The 13,208-nt window shown below is 44.1% G+C and overlaps 1 protein-coding gene across 1 annotated transcript in view; it reads left to right on the forward strand.

Moving 5' to 3' along the window:
* The window catches only part of LOC142074955 (terminal uridylyltransferase 7-like), a 37,182-nt gene extending 25,747 nt beyond the window's left edge, over window positions 1–11,435 (forward strand). The window contains 6 exon segments of the mRNA XM_075135967.1: window positions 8,235–8,415; window positions 8,755–8,991; window positions 8,994–9,483; window positions 9,485–9,854; window positions 9,985–10,135; window positions 11,413–11,435. Of these exon segments, the coding sequence (XP_074992068.1) occupies window positions 8,235–8,415; window positions 8,755–8,991; window positions 8,994–9,483; window positions 9,485–9,854; window positions 9,985–10,135; window positions 11,413–11,435 (1,452 nt within the window).
* Window positions 11,436–13,208: the final 1,773 nt, after the last annotated feature.

Here is a 13,208-nt window from a genome sequence, read left to right on the forward strand (position 1 = left end):
CCTTTAAAGGTCATCTAGTCCAACCCCCCTGCTGTGGGTAGGTACATCTTTCACTAGATCAGGTTGTTCAAAGCCCCGTCCAACCTGACCTTGAACACTGCCAATGATGGGGCATCCACAACTTCTCTGGGCAACCTGTTTATGTGTCTCACCACCCTCATTGTAAAAAATTTCTTCCTTATGTCCAATCTAAACCTACCCTCTTTCAATTTAAAACCATTGCCCCTTGTCCTGTCACTACAGGCCTCTTTCCACCTTTCTTATAAGCCCCCTTTAAGTACTGAAAGGCTGCAATAAGGTCTCCCTGGAGCCTTCCCTTCTCCAGGCTGAACAACCCCAACTCTCTCAGCCTTTCTTCACAGGAGAGGTGTTCCAGCCCTCTGATCATTTTTGTGGCCCTCCTCTGGACCTGCTCCAACAGGTCCATGTCTTTCTCATCCTGTGGACCCCAGAGCTGGATGCAGTACCCCAGGTGGGGTCTCACGAGAGCAGAGTAGAGGGGGAGAATCACCTTCCTTGACCTGCTGGCCACGCTTCTTTTTATGTAGCCCAGGGTACGACTGGCTTTCTGGGCTGCAAGCGCACATTGCCGGCTCATGTCCAATTTTTCATCCACCAGTATATCCCCAAGTCATTCTCTGCAGGGCTGCTCTCAATCCATTCATCCCCCAGCCTGTATTGATACTGGGGATTGCCCTGACCCAGGAGCAGGACCTTGCACTTGGCCTTGTTGAACTTCATGAGGTTCACATGGGCCCACTCCTCAAGCCTGTCAAGGTCCCTCTGGATGGCATCCCTTCCCTCCAGCGATTCAACCGCACCACTCAGCTTGGTGTCATCTGCAAACTCGCTGAGGGTGCACTCGGTCCCACTGTGTCTGTCATTGATGAAGAGTGTTGTGCCTTGTCCCTGAGGGATCTGCACCTGCTTTTCGCTCGTTACAGTCCCCATAATTCATTAATTTATGTACTTGTTATATGCTTTTATTATACTCCCCTGCAGGTGTTGCTGTTTCCAATTAAAGATGTAACTCCTACCCCTGGCTGTTAATAACCGTTTTGCCTTCAGGCATATCTTATTTGGTAACTGAAAAAGGCAGGTTAATGGTCTCTGTACTATGGTATATTGTTAGAAGTGAATTTTTGAAGCAAACTCAGAGTGATGCTAATCTCGGGAACAGTGATTACTTCTGCGGTCAGTAATTGGGTATTTTGGAATTTACCATAGTAGCAGGCCTAAGCCTGTCTTCAGCCCCCTTTGAAATTCAGACCCTGAGGTCAGCAAAATATTTGGTTCATTTGAACAGAAAAATCAGAAAATTAAGGGTTTACTTTTCCTCTAGTGTCTAACTTCCAATTCACCAAACTGATTTTGAGATGTTGTTCTCTCTTTTAGGTAACGCAACAAAGTCAGTCCCCTTCTGATTTCATTTCCATAGAGCTCCTTGTCACTTTGTGCTCTCTGCCCAAAGCTCAAAAATCTTTGATTTCTCACAAATCTCAGAGAGCTCATGGGAGCAAGGCATGGAAACGCTTTTGTATTTGTGCTAAAACACTTTCTGCTTTTACAGTTTGACCATTACAGCACCACATGACCTATTCTAATCTTTCTTTTTTTTTTTTTTTCTTCAGTTTTCATTCAGTTTGGGAGTCAAAAGTTCTTCCTTTGCTCTCTAAGTGTAGCTTTGACTCTGTGTACTTGTTTTGGCTGGGATGGAGTTAATTTTCTTCATAGCAGCTGGTATGGTGCTATGTTTTGGATTTGTGACCAAAACGGTGTTGATAGCACACCTATGTTTTAGCTATAGCTGAGCAGTGCTTACACAGTGTCATGGCCTTTTCTGCTTCTCATGCTGCCCCCTGAGCGAGTAGGCTGGGGATGCACAAGAAGTTGGGAGGGGACACAGCCGGGACAGCTGACCCGAATGAAATGACCAAAGGTATATTCCATACCATATGACAATAAAAGCTGGGGGAAAAAAAGGAGGAAGGGGGGACGTTCGTAGTTATGGCATTTGTCTTCCCAAGTAACCGTTATGTGTGCTGAGGCCCTGCTTTCATGGAAAGTGGCTAGACATCTGCCTGCCAATGGGAAGTAGTGAATGAATTCCTTATATTGCTTTGCTTGCACATGCAGCTTTGCTTCACCTATTAAACTGTCTTTATCTCAACTCACAAGTTTTCTCGCTCTTGCCCTTCTGATTCTCTCCCCCTTCCCACTGGGTGGGAGTGAGCAAGTAGCTGTGTGGTGCTTAGCTGCTTATCAGGGCTAACCCAAAACACTCTGTCTCAAGGGCTTCATTTGAACCATCCAAAGGCCTTGGTCTTGAGATCTTTATTACGAAGTAAGTTGGTCACAATCACTGATTAGTACTCATCCTGTTTCTCTAAACAGTGTTTGAAATTAGAGTTCCTTGTCCGTATTCACTGCTCTATGCTCTTTGACATGAGTTACCAAGTAAACCTTCAGTAGCTTAGGGTTGGTATCACATACAGTTACTTGTAAGGAAATAGTAAACCAAGGACCCCATTGGAGATAGCTGAAGTGATTAATTCAGTTCAATATTTTGGAAATTATGTCATCAGAACAGTAGAAAAAAAACAGGATAGTGGAGACTCCGGTGTATCCTTCACCAATGAAGACACTAAATGTAGTTCAGCCTGCCTTGAACAACACAATCTAAGTGAGTGTGGAGGTGTGTTCAGTTTATGTAGCAAGGTTTTGGTAGTGGGGAGGGGTTCAGGGGTGGCTTCCGTGAGAAGACAGTTCCAGCTGGCTCCAAGATGGACCCGCCAGTGGCCAAAGCTGAGCCAATCGGCGACGTTGGTAGCGCCTCTGTGATAACATTTAAGAAAGGGTAAAAAACCACTGTGCAACAGCAGCTGGGAGAGAGGAGTGAGAATATGTGTCAACCCACCACAGGAGGGCTGACCTTGGCTGGCTGCCAGAACCCCACTCAGTTGCGCTCTTACTCCCCATCCTCAACAGGACAGGGGAGAAAATAAGATGAAAAAGCTTGTGGGTCGAGATAAAGACAGGGCGATCACTTAGCAATTACCGTGACAGGCAAAACAGACTTGTTTCTGGGCCCCAGACATCCTTGGGCTGTGTGTGGGGAGGGACCAGGTGGCAGCAAGGATGACCAGCTGCTGGAGGACACCAAGACACTGGGGGTCTGCGGCTTCACCAAGCCCCCGCCACCGTTCATAATAACCCCGCAGGAAGCTCAAGCAGTGGTGACCACCTGACAGAAAGCTATGTCCTCTGCATCCCCTGTGGTATTAGCACCCACTGGGACTGATGCAGCTACCGAGACAGAGCTCCCAAGGGAACATGCAGCCATCCAGGTCTCTGGCTGCAGGGTGTGCCCGAGGTTTCTACTGGTGTCTGAGGGCAGTAGTGAGAACTCCTGTGGGAGGTGCACCCAGGTAGAAGAACTGCTCAGCTTGGTGGCTGAGCTTTGGGAGGAAGTGTACAGATTGAGAAGCATCCAGGAGTCTGAGAAGGACTGGTGGAACCATACTTTGCCTTCACTGGAACAGAAATGTCAACTAGGCATAACACATGACAAGGGGGGATCCTGCACCCTCTCTCCACCAGGCAGAAGGCAGTGACTTGAGAGAGAGAGGTGAATGGACATAAGTCTCTCTTTGGGGCAGCAGGAGAAGCTCCTCCTTGTCTACCTTGCCTTCCCAGGTGCCCTTACACAACAGATATGAGGGTCTGGAATTGGAAGGACAGGGACATGATGAGGTGGATGACAATCCATCTATGCTAGAGGAGTCACCAAGGTCAGGTCAGCCTATCCCCCGCATCATGACCACCTCCATGAAGAAAAAAACGACAGGTTATTGTCATAGGTGACTCCCTTCTGAGGGGAACAGAGGGCTCAATCTGCTGACCAGACCCACCATTTAAGGAAGTTTGCTGCCTCCCTGGGGCTCGGGTTAAAGACATTACCAGGAAACTTCCTAGCCCTGACAGAGCCTCCACAAAGGCAACCCGGTAAACATACTGACAAAGGAGGATATCTCCTTAGCTGGAGTCCCAAGACATCCCTGATAAGCTCACCTCCTTGATGGGGAGTAGTTGGCAGGACAAAGAAACTGTGATAATGAACTAACCTTCCAGGAAAACAGGAGTCGGCAACAACTATTCCAGGAACTGATGTCCTACGCCCACTTATGTATCTACACCAAAAAGGTATAAAAAGTAACTCGCTACCTACCCAAAATGAGCTTCTCTGCAAGAGCGCCTCTGCACGAGATCTCCCGGACAGACCGGACCCTTGCTGGAGAAACCTGGCTGACTCTCAACTCCGTGATGCAGATTATCTTTGAAGTGAGACTTTTTCCATCATCCTACTCCTGGGAGCAGTTTGGTGAGTGTTGTACCGGTAACACTTCACACAATATATTTATAGGCATCCACACAGGTAAAGGTTCATGAGTATATACTTGTTTCATTAGTTAGAATTCTGTAATATCTTGTAATATACATATATTTGCTTTACTCTTGTAATATATATACTTGCTTTCCTAGTGGCAATTTTGTAGTGACTTGTAGTATATATTTATATATATATATTTGTTTTTACTAATAGTAGTTTTGTAGTAATTTGTGTTAAAGAAATTCTCAGAAACCTGGACCTCCATGTCCTTGTGTATTTCAGAATCCTGAGAACCCCACGATCACAATCTTTACACATCCGTGGGTCGGGTAAACCTCATAGGTCGTGACCATGACCACTACAGTCCCTCAAATTATTATCCGTTATTGCTTTTTCATGTGGGTACCAATGAAGTCGTGATGAGAAGTCCAAGGGCAATCAAAAGAGACTTCAGGGCCTTGGGAAGATTGGTAAAGGGATCAGGAGTGCAGGTAGTATTCTCCTCTATCCTCCCAGTTGTAAGGAATGACATCGAAAGAAACGGGCGGACCCAGCTTATCAATACCTGGCTCCGAGGCTGGTGTCACCCACAGAATTTGGGGTTTTTCAATCATGGGATGGTCTATGCGACACCAGGCCTGCTGGGGCCTGATGGGATTCATCTTTCTCAATAGGGGAAAAGTATTTTTGATCACGAGTTCGCGGGGGCTGATTGAAAGAGCTTTAAACTACGTTCAAAGGGAGAAAGGGATAAAATCAGGCTTACTAGTGATAAGCTATGGGATGGCATGACAATGTTTGAGGGACGGTGTGCTAGTGAGGGCTTTTACTCTGCTCCACGATGTACTGAGTACACTGGAGCACATCTGACATGTTTGCACACTACTGCACGCAGTATGAGGAATAAACAAGAGGAACTAGAAGCTTTGGCTCAGTCCCAGAGCTATGACATCATTGGCATAAGTGAGACTTGGTGGGAAGAGTCCTGTGACTGGAGTGCTGTGATGGATGGTTATAGGCTCTTCAGGAGAGAGAGGCAGGGAAGGCGAGGCGGACGGGTAGTGCTGTATGTAAAGGAGGGGTTGGACTGTACAGTGCTTGCAGTTGGGGATGACATGATTGAGAGCCTCTGGGTAAGGATTAGGGGGAAAGCTAATAAAGTGGATGTTGTTGTGGGAGTCTACTATAGATCACCCAGCCAGGATGATAACACCGATGTATTATTCTATAAGGAATTAAGGGAAATCTCTAGATCAGTTGCCCTTGTCCTTATGGGCTACTTCAACTTCTCAGATGTTAACTGGGACTATCATACAGCAGACATGAACAGGTCCAGGAAATTCCTGAAGCATGTTGAAGATAACTTTTTTATACATGTGCTAAGGGAGCCAACTAGGAAAGGTACCCTCTTAGATCTGTTGTTTGTAAATAGAGATGGTCTTGTGGGTGAAGTGATGATTGGTGGCTGTCTTGGCCACAGCAATCATGAAATGGTTGAGTTTAAAATCTTTGGTGATATGAGAAAAACTGTCAGCAGAGCTACTACCCTGGATTTTGGGAGGGCAGACTTTAGGCTGCTCAAGGAACGAGTTAGTAAGGTCCCATGGGAATCTGCTTTTGAGGGTATTGGAGCCCATAAATGCTGGTCACTTTTTAAGAGCCATCTCTTAAGAGCGCAGGAGCAGGTGATTCCAATGTGTCGGAAGTCAAGCAAGCAGGGCAGAAGGCCGGCTTGGCTGAACAGGGATCTCCTCCTGGAACTTGGGCAGAAAAAGAAAGTGTATGGACTTTGGAAGCAAGGTCAGGCTACCCAGGAGGACTACAGAGGTGCTGTTCACCACTGTAGGGAGAAAATTTGTATGGCCAAAGCTCAATTGGAGTGGAAGCTGGATAGTACTGTGGTGGATAACAAATAAGTCTTTTTTTAAGTATGTTAACAGCAAAAGGAGGACTAAAGAAAACCTTGGTCCGTTACTTGATGAGGTTGGTCACCTCACCAATAGGGATGAAGATAAAGCAGAGACATTTAATGCCTTCTTCGCCTCTGTCTTTAATACCAGTGTTGGGCCCTGGGACCCCCGGAGCCCTGGGTAGGAGGACTGCGACTGGGGGAGTGGTAAGCTCCCAGTTGACTTTGAACTTGTACGGGATTTGCTGCTGCAACTGAATGCACATAAGTCTATAGGGCCCGATGGGATTCATCCCGGGGTACTGAAAGAGTTGCCCGATGTTATTGCGAGACCTCTCTCAGTTATTTATCAATGGTCTTGGGAAACTGAAGAGGTCCCAGTCGACTGGAAGCTAGCAAATGTTATTCCAATATTAAAGAAGGGACAGAAAGAAGACCCTGGTAATTATAGGCCTGTCAGTCTCACTTTGGTGCCTGGTAAAATTACGGAGAAGATTATTCTGGGAGTTATTGAAAAACACTTGAAAGACAATGCAGTCATTGGTCAAAGCCAACATGGGTTCATGAAGGTAAAGTCATGCCTTACTAACTTAATATCCTTTTATGACAAGCTTACCCGCCTAGTAGATGAAGGAAAGGCAGTGGATGTGGTTTTTTTTTATTTTAGCAAAGCTTTTGATACTGTCTCTCACAGTATCCTTCTGGACAAAATGTCCAGCATACAGCTAGACATGTGCACAATATGATGGGTGAACAGCTTGGTGTCACCTGCAAACTCGCTGAGGGTGCACTCGGTCCCACTGTCTCTGTCATTGATGAAGATATTAAATAATATTGGTCCCAGTATGGACCCTTGAGGGGCACCACTCATTACTGGTTTCCACTTGTATATTGAGCCACTGACTGTAACTCTTTTGGACGCAGCCATCCAGCCAATTCCTTGTCCGTGCATCAAACCCATATATCCATTTTAGAGGTAAGAATGTTGTGGGGGACCATATCAAAGGCCTTGCAGAAGTCCAGGTAGATGATATCTGTAGCTCTTCCCTTGTCCACTGATGCAGTCCCTCCGACATAGAAGGCCACTAGATTAGTCAGGCACGATTTGCCCTTGGTGAAGCCATGTCGGCTGTCTCTAATCACCTCCCTGCCTTCCATATGTTTCAACATATCTTCCAGGAGGATCTGTTCCATGATCTTACCGTGCATGGAGGTGAGGCTGACTGGCTGGTAGTTCCCAGGGTCCTACTTTTTACCCTTTTTAAAAATGGGTTCTTACACTTGTTAGATTAAGTGTGCTCGTTCTTGTTTCCATAACCAATTACATGGACGTTTCAATTAACTGCTTGCTTCACTTTGTGATTGACTCATCCCCAGAGCCTCTCCACTCTCTGCACTGAATGAGGCAAAGGTTCTATAGTATATGGTTTATATAATTAAAAACTCTATTTTAATGCATTGGTAATGTGCTAAGACAAAGACACTATATCTCAAATTTAGGCTTTGCTAACAAATAAGGTATATCCATTCTCTCAATCTAGATATTCTGTGATATTTTCTTGGAAATATACTAATTACGACAAAAAACACTTAATAGGCATTGTTATTAATCACTGATATTATTCTTCAACCATTACTACAGTCTGACATTTTTAACTTTTATAATCCTTGCTCATACCATTTCTTTAAATTTTGTTTATTGCAGTTTTTCTTATTTGGGTAAAGTATTAATCTTCCATGTTGAGACATGAGCATTGGAATATGGAGGCAACTATAAATTTTGTAATATTACATTACAGATGGACTACAATGAAATCAAATTATATGACATTATTAACAAGTGCATATTCTAGATTAGCAGCTTTATTTATTTTTATAGCTAAATACCTATATATGCATTAAATGTTATTTAAGCTTTTATTTTGTAATTGACAGGCTCCCTTAGTATTTGATTCAGAACACCAGTGTTCAGCACCTGTTGGACAGCTCTGGGTAGAACTACTTCATTTCTATGCCTTGGAGTTTAATTTGGCTGATTTGGTTATTAGCATGCGACTCAAAGAAACGATGTCTCATGAATCAGAGGACTGGCCTAAAAAGCGCATTGCTGTGGAAGGTATGTTTATCATAAAAATTTAAAGAGCTATTACCTTTAACTTTCTAGGGTATTGTCTTGGCTACTGACATCACTTATTTTTTTAATATTGGACAGTGATTCACAACAGTAGAGTAGAATATGTTTTGAAAAAATCAATATTTTTCTTGGGTATTTTCTAGTGTTATCAAATGTTATTAAGTACATTTTAAAAAAATGTTTTCAGCACAATTCGCAGATGTTATGTCCCTACACATAGTAATTGATGGTAGTATATTTAAATTTTGTAAGGATATAAGTATATTATTTTTTTAAAAAAGTTAACTCCTATACTGCTGGCTCACTTCTTCTTTCTACTAGACCCATATGCAGTCAAAAGGAATGTGGCAAGAACTCTGAACAGCCAGCTAGTGTATGAATGTATTCTTCATCCTCTGAGAGTAACTTATAAGTATTTTGCCTTGCCTCACAAAAAACCTGCAAAATTGAGCAAAAAAACCCCTCCAAACACCAATGAGGAGAAATCCCAAATGTTGGACTGTGGAAAAGATGCTGTAAAGCATGAAAATTCTGAGTTGCAAAACGTGGATGGTAAAACAGAGCAGTAGATTGCATAATAATCAAGAGTACAAGTATCCCTCGAGCTTATAGAATTGATCCTTCAAAACTGTGTGGTGTCTCAGAAAGCTTGACAGAAGAACTGGCTGATGATACAAGTCATTTGGGAACTGCCCATGAAGATACAGACTGTGTAATTGAAGAAGTTATTTCTGGAGATAATGAGGTTTTTAAACCAAGTCTTGAAGAGAAGGAAAATGAAAAGGAAGAAGAGGAAGAACGTGAACAAAAAAGAAAACGGAATAATATCTTGATGACTGCTGATCAGGGAATAGATGAAGACAGTGAAACTGGAGATCTCCATGTTACAGTGAATGAGCATGATATAGAGACATGTAGTACTTCAGACTTAAAAGGTTTTCAAAACCCTGCACTTACAGGGAGTGATGAGTTTGACTTAGAGTACAGTGATATAATGGATGATAAGATTAGCATTGAGGAGAGCACTGAAGGTACTGATAAACTGGTTGAATCCCCAAACATTCATACCATCAATACAGAATCGGATATCTGAAATGATTAGCTCGAATGATGAAATGGAAGAACCAAGTCTTCTAAATCAGACAGAATGTGGTGGTATCATAAGAGCTGAAGGTGAGCTAGATAACGCATGCACTGGATCTGGAGATGAGGATGCACTGTCTGAGAAAGTTTTGTCCATCCCCATTAAATATGAAAACAAACATATCAAAGAAAATGTGGATGGACCTCTGAGGATCAATTTGAGCCAAGAGGATCTTACTGAGACAAGAAGCCTTTTTGAAGAGAACACAGCAATAGAACAGTGTTTAGAATCTGAACAATTTTATGAATTCAGTAAACCAGCTTTTACTAAGGGCAAGGTAAGCAAACTTTATCAGAAAATAAGCAATATGTTTATGTTTTATTATTAGTTCTATGAAAATATTGCTCAAATTCATTAAAAGATTTTTTTTTTTTTTTTAAAACTAATCTTGCTTTCTGTTCATACAGTCTCCTACAGTAGTATGTAGCTTGTGCAGATGGGAAGGTCACTTAAAGAGTGATTGTCCAGAAGACTTCAGGAAAATTGAGCTAGAGCCGTTGCCAGCGCTGACACCCAAATTTTCATTTATTTTAGATCAAATTTGTGTCCAGTGTTACCGTAAGTTTTTTGTTTGTTTTTGTTTTTTTTTTCCCTTTGAATATTGTTGTGGGGAAGAAAAGAATTGCTGGACCTCCCAGGACAGTTTCTCCACAGCCGAGACAAGGGAGGAGGAGAGAGTTTCTTCATATTCCCGGAGTCTGCCAACCACGTCATCCACCGTTGGTGCTTCTTCCTCTTTCCAGCACAGTACTGCCAACGAACTGGCATACGACACTGGTGCACTCCGTACCAACTTCCTCCACATGGGTCGCGTGCACTGGACTTCATCTGGATCTTTGGGCGCTTGCTCGTCGTCCAGGTCACTATAAACCACCTCCAGCACACCTAGTTCTCTCAGGTATTGGATACCTCTCTCCATAGTGGTCCATTTGCCTGGGCGATATATAACATCTTCCTTGAAGGGATACCTTTCCTTCACGCCTGACAGGAATCGCCTCCAGAGGCTGGGGGCCTGTGCCCCTTGTCCAAATGCTTTGTCAATGCCCCCTTCCCTAGCAAGGGATTCCAGCTGCTTGGCTTCCTTCCCCTCTAATTCCAGGCTACTGGCCCCGTTATCCCAGCTTCGGAGCAGCCAGGTGACAATATGCTCACCTGGATGATGGCTGAAATCTTTCCGCATATCTCGCAACTCACTCAGGGACAGAGATCGGGTGGTTTCCGCCTCATCTACGAGTTCTTCCTCTTCCTCCTGCCCTCCTCGTGATGGCCCTGCTTTTCCATCATCCCTTTCTAAACGACCTGAGTTCCGCTTCCAAGATTTCTTCTTCTGTACAGGGGTGACGGATACCGGCAAGGGTTGGACCTCTGGTTCAGCTGTAGTACCTGTCGTGGGGGTTGGAGTAGCCACAGTGCCCGTCGCAGGGGTTGGAGTAGCCACAGTGCCCGTCGCGGGTGTTGGAGTAGCCGCAGTGCCCGTTGCACTTCAGTCTATTGGGGGGTATATGTATATTTGTTTATATTATATTTAGTAGATTCATAGTGTCTGACAAATGCCTAAAATCAATATTAAAATATAACTGAAATAAGATCTTAGCTGATACAAAAATTATATTTTGTAACATTTTTACTGCAGTTTTGGATGGTTTGTAGCGCACTTGATTGTGTTATGAGTATTGCAGTCATTCAGTAAGATTTCATTCTAGGTCTAAGAAATGTCTTGCCTATAACAACTGCTAAAGTCCCAATTGTCAAATTCCTCCATATCAGAAGTGGTCTTGAAGTAGACATCAGTTTATATAACACTCTGGTAAGGTTATCTCCTTTTTTTTTAACAGGAAAATGTGGGGCGGCTTCATGAGGCTAAAATGCTTGTTTTGTTGAGGTTCGATAATCAACCAATTATCTATTTCAATTTTAGATTTCTGAGTACAAGCTTTTTATTTGACTTTCGTAGAATGGTTTGGGTTGGAAGGGACCTTTAAAGAGCATCTAGTCCAACCCCCCTGCCGTGGGTAGGTACATCTTCCACTAGATCAGGTTGCTCAAAGCCCCGTCCAACCTGACCTTGAACACTTCCAGTGATGGGGCATCCACAACTTCTCTGGGCAACCTGTTTATGTGTCCCACCACCCTCATTGTAAAGAATTTCTTCCTTATATCCAATCTAAACCTACCCTCTTTCAGTTTGGCACTTGCCCTGCTGGTGGCACTTCCCCCTCCTGGTGTGCCCGCCTTCTGGCGACACTTCCCCTGCCTGCTGGCGCGCCTCCCTGCCGGCGGCACTTCCCCTGCCGGAGGCACTTCTCTTGTCGGCGCCTCTGCCTGCCAGCAGCCAGTAGCACTGCGGCTACTCAAACCTGGGGTGCCTGTTGCCGGGGTATTCCATACCATGTGACGTCATGCTCAGTATATGAATGGTAGGCGTGTTCCAGGAAGTAGCAATCGCTACTTGGTTATCGGTCAGCGCAGGTGGTGAGCAATTGCATTGTACATCACTCATTTTGTATATTGTATTATTATTATTATTATTATTATTATTATTATTATTATTATTATTATTATTGTTTTCCCTTCCTTTTCTGTTACATTAAACTGTCTTTATCTCAACCCACAAGTTTTCTCACTCTTCCCCTTCCGATTCTCCCTGTCCCACTGTGGCGGGGGGGAGTGAGTGAGCGGCTGCGTGGTATTTGGCTGCCTGCCAGGTTAAACCACGACAGTCCTTTTTGGCGCCCAACGTGGGGCTCGAAGGGTTGAGATAATGACACATCTGACCCGAACGGGTTAAAACAAATTTGTTATAAGCATTCATTATATCAGTTTAGTAGTCGCTGGCCACAATGTTGGTTTATTTGCTCTCAGATTTGTCGGATCTGTTCTGGGAGTTTTGGTATGTAGCACCTTACTGGCTGTCTATACTGCTGATTATCAGTATTTATGTGGGGTTTATCATCTCTGGGAAATGGATTAAGGTCATCGCCTTCCTACACTGTGTAACACTGGCTTATGTTATGATAAAATTATTGGTCAGGAGACTGTACTCAGCACTGCCGTCATTCCTGTTCTCGTGGAGCTATCTGTTGGAAACTATTAATAATTACACTTTTTACCTCTTCTCCTTGGAGAGCCAATTTACAGGGGAGACATCTTCCTTCACCTTCCCCTTCTCCTCCAGGCTGATTACAATAGCTCTTGAGGATTTTGAATATCCTTGGGATGTTCAAACCAGCATGTTCCTATTGCTATGTCTCCTGAATGTGTTTCAGGCCTTGTTTAAGGTTAAACAACTATTTAAGAACACCACCCAGAGATCTGCCCTGAGGCTGGATAGTTATAAGTGGCAGGGTGTGTGGGATAGTATGGGCAAGTGCCTAGGACAGCGGTCACCTCCAACGTTTTGGAGTTTCACCCCTGAACAAGCGCAGAATCCTGAAAAACTAGTAAAATATTTGGAAAACGTATGCTGTCACCCTGGCAATTCCAGAGAGACCCAGGATACTGCAACGTGCTGGGGCCTGGCCCATGCCTACCGAGCCCTGTTCAACACTATTCAGAACCCTCAAGGGGAAGAGAAGGTGTCCAGTTCTGATGACAAAACGACAGGCACTGCAGCTACTCCAACCACCGGGAC

This window comes from Calonectris borealis, chromosome W (assembly GCF_964195595.1).
Source record: "Calonectris borealis chromosome W, bCalBor7.hap1.2, whole genome shotgun sequence".
NCBI classification, from domain to species: Eukaryota; Metazoa; Chordata; class Aves; order Procellariiformes; family Procellariidae; genus Calonectris; species Calonectris borealis.